This window comes from Arachis duranensis, chromosome 9 (assembly GCF_000817695.3).
Source record: "Arachis duranensis cultivar V14167 chromosome 9, aradu.V14167.gnm2.J7QH, whole genome shotgun sequence".
Taxonomy (NCBI): Eukaryota; Viridiplantae; Streptophyta; class Magnoliopsida; order Fabales; family Fabaceae; genus Arachis; species Arachis duranensis.
Window position 1 is genome coordinate 59,090,469 of NC_029780.3, and position 2,361 is coordinate 59,092,829.

The following is a 2,361-nucleotide window of genomic DNA, read 5'->3' on the forward strand; positions in this document are numbered from 1 at the left end:
AAACATAATTTTCCTATGTTTACCAAAAGATAAAAGATTAAAAAATAAAACAATTTTTCTATACTTGGATAAGAAAAAGGAGGGGAAAGTAGCTTAGTTCCTTTCACTATTTGATTAGTTATTAGCTAGCTTAGTTAGTAGTAAAGGGAAGAAGAATGTCCTAAAGAATGTTTTTCCTTTATTATTTTTCAAGAGTAGTGTCAATGTCTTCCCCCCTATTAATTAAAAACTATATGAAACATTGACAGATTAAAAAAAAATGTATGTAACTTGAAAAGGAATATAAATAGCTACACTTACACGGGAACAGCAAATAAATTTATAGTCTTCTCATTCCTCATCAAGCTGTCGGTGCTCACACCATATTCTAATTTAAGTTTAATTTTCAGACATTTTTAATTTTGTATTTATATATATGTGTGTACTCAGGTACATACTACACTCAATTTATATTGCTATAAAAGAAAAGAAGCTAAGCCACCATCAAAACCCCACAATAAAAAAAGAAAATTACAAAATAAGTGGTACTTATTATTATTATTATTATTATGTAATATAGAAAATAGACAAAAATAATTAATGAATTAAAACTGATCAAAATCCAAAGAAGGTGCTTGCATCAAAGCTTTATTATTATTGTTATTCTCACCTCCATGATCATGATTATCATCAGCAGCAATAGCAGACCCCATTTGTGAAGAAGTTTGATGATCTCCGACCATTTTTTTTCCATGGTTATCATTATTATTAGTAGTAGTTTCTTGCTTCTCAGGTTGGAGAAGAAGCTTCCCTTGGCTATAGAGGCTACTGAGAAGATGAAAATAGGGACAAGTTCTTGAATCAAGGGACCTCTTCTTGTTAGCATCTTTGGTTTTTCTGAAGTACTTGTTTATGTTCTCCCATTTCTCTTTGCATCTCTTTGCACTCCTTGTGTACCCCAATTCAACCATCCCTTGTGAGATTCTCTCCCACAATGGAAGAGCCTTGTGAGTTTCTCTCCCATTTTCATCATTGTTGCTGCTCACTTGCGTGTTGCACCTCAGGTTTATCAGTGCCAACACTTCATCTTTTGGCCATCTTCTTCCAATTTCATCTTTCTCGCAGTTCGCAGTCGTGGCAGCCGCCTTCTTTGCCGCCGAGTCCGCCTCTACTATTGGGCTATCATTGTTGAGATAAGTACTATTAGGGTTCTTGCCAGCTTGTATAATAGGACTTGAGCTAGGGTTTGTTGAAGAAGAAGCAGCAGCAACAACAACACCATTTTGGTTATTCACAATCACAGCAGAAGAAGAAGAAGGTGATGATGGAGGATTAGGGTTTTGGGAATGCAACAACAAATTTGAACCATTGTGTTCAACATTGTTATTATTATTTGTTACCTTCACTAATTTGTTTCTTCCATTATTATTGTGATCATCATGATCTTCTTCAACACAAACAAGGGTTTGAATTTCTGGGGCAAATTTCTTCAAGAACTCAATGATGTTTGCTTGTCTATCACCAGCAATGGCTTGTTCCTGTTGCATGATCTCAAGCTCCTTGTTCATTCTCTCCACCTCTTGCTTCTTCCATGCCTCTTCTCTTGCAAGCTTCTCTTCATCTCTTCTCACCATATCTTCTATTAACTTGTTGTGCATCTCTTCTTGTTGCTCCATCATCTTGTGCACAATGCTTTCACAAAAACCTTTGAACATCTCAAACCTAACGCCGTCGCCGTTGCCGTCGCCATCTCCACCACCCCTCTTCCTCTTCCTCTCCTTTGTTTTTGTCGTAATAATCTTCTCCGGCAACACCACCACGGCCGCCCCAGCAACCACCTCTTCATCATTCTCCTTATCATCTTCTTCTCCCAATGCTTGGTCCATGACTACCTTGTCTTCTTGCCCGTCAGTACTACTTGGTTGCTTCTCCACTACCACCACTTCTTGTTGATGATGATGATCACTATTATCTTGTTGATGATAAAGCTCTTCAAGTTCACTAAGAAAGCGGTAACCAGTAGTAGTAGTAGGAGGAGGAGTAATGGTTTTGTTGGTGAAGTTAATGTTGCTGCTGAAATATCTGCTTTCTTCTTCAAACTTCTCTTTGCACTTCTCAGCACTCCTCTTATATCCAAGCTCTGCCATCTTCCTGCACACGCCATAAATGTAAAATTATTATTCCGGGGACCAAATTAAAGTAACTAATAACCATTATAGAAATTAATAATTACTTTGTTTTGTTTATTTTTTTTTTACTCCTTTGCAAGAACAATTCAAACATGTAATAATAATATAGTAATATATGGACAAAATCAATGGGGTTCCCTCCTTCAATTTTCATCCGTGTTAGTAAAAAAAATCCCCCCCCCCCTCTCTGTCT

At 36.8% G+C, this 2,361-nt stretch overlaps 1 protein-coding gene across 1 annotated transcript in view; it reads right to left on the bottom strand.

The window, feature by feature from the left end:
- Positions 1–272: 272 nt before the first annotated feature.
- The window catches only part of LOC107465737 (trihelix transcription factor GTL2), a 6,805-nt gene continuing 4,716 nt past the window's right edge, over positions 273–2,361 (bottom strand). Inside the window, exon 3 of the mRNA XM_016084704.3 lies at positions 273–2,130. Within this exon, the coding sequence (XP_015940190.3) occupies positions 585–2,130 (1,546 nt within the window). The 3' untranslated portion in view covers positions 273–584. The remainder of the gene's footprint in view (positions 2,131–2,361) is intronic.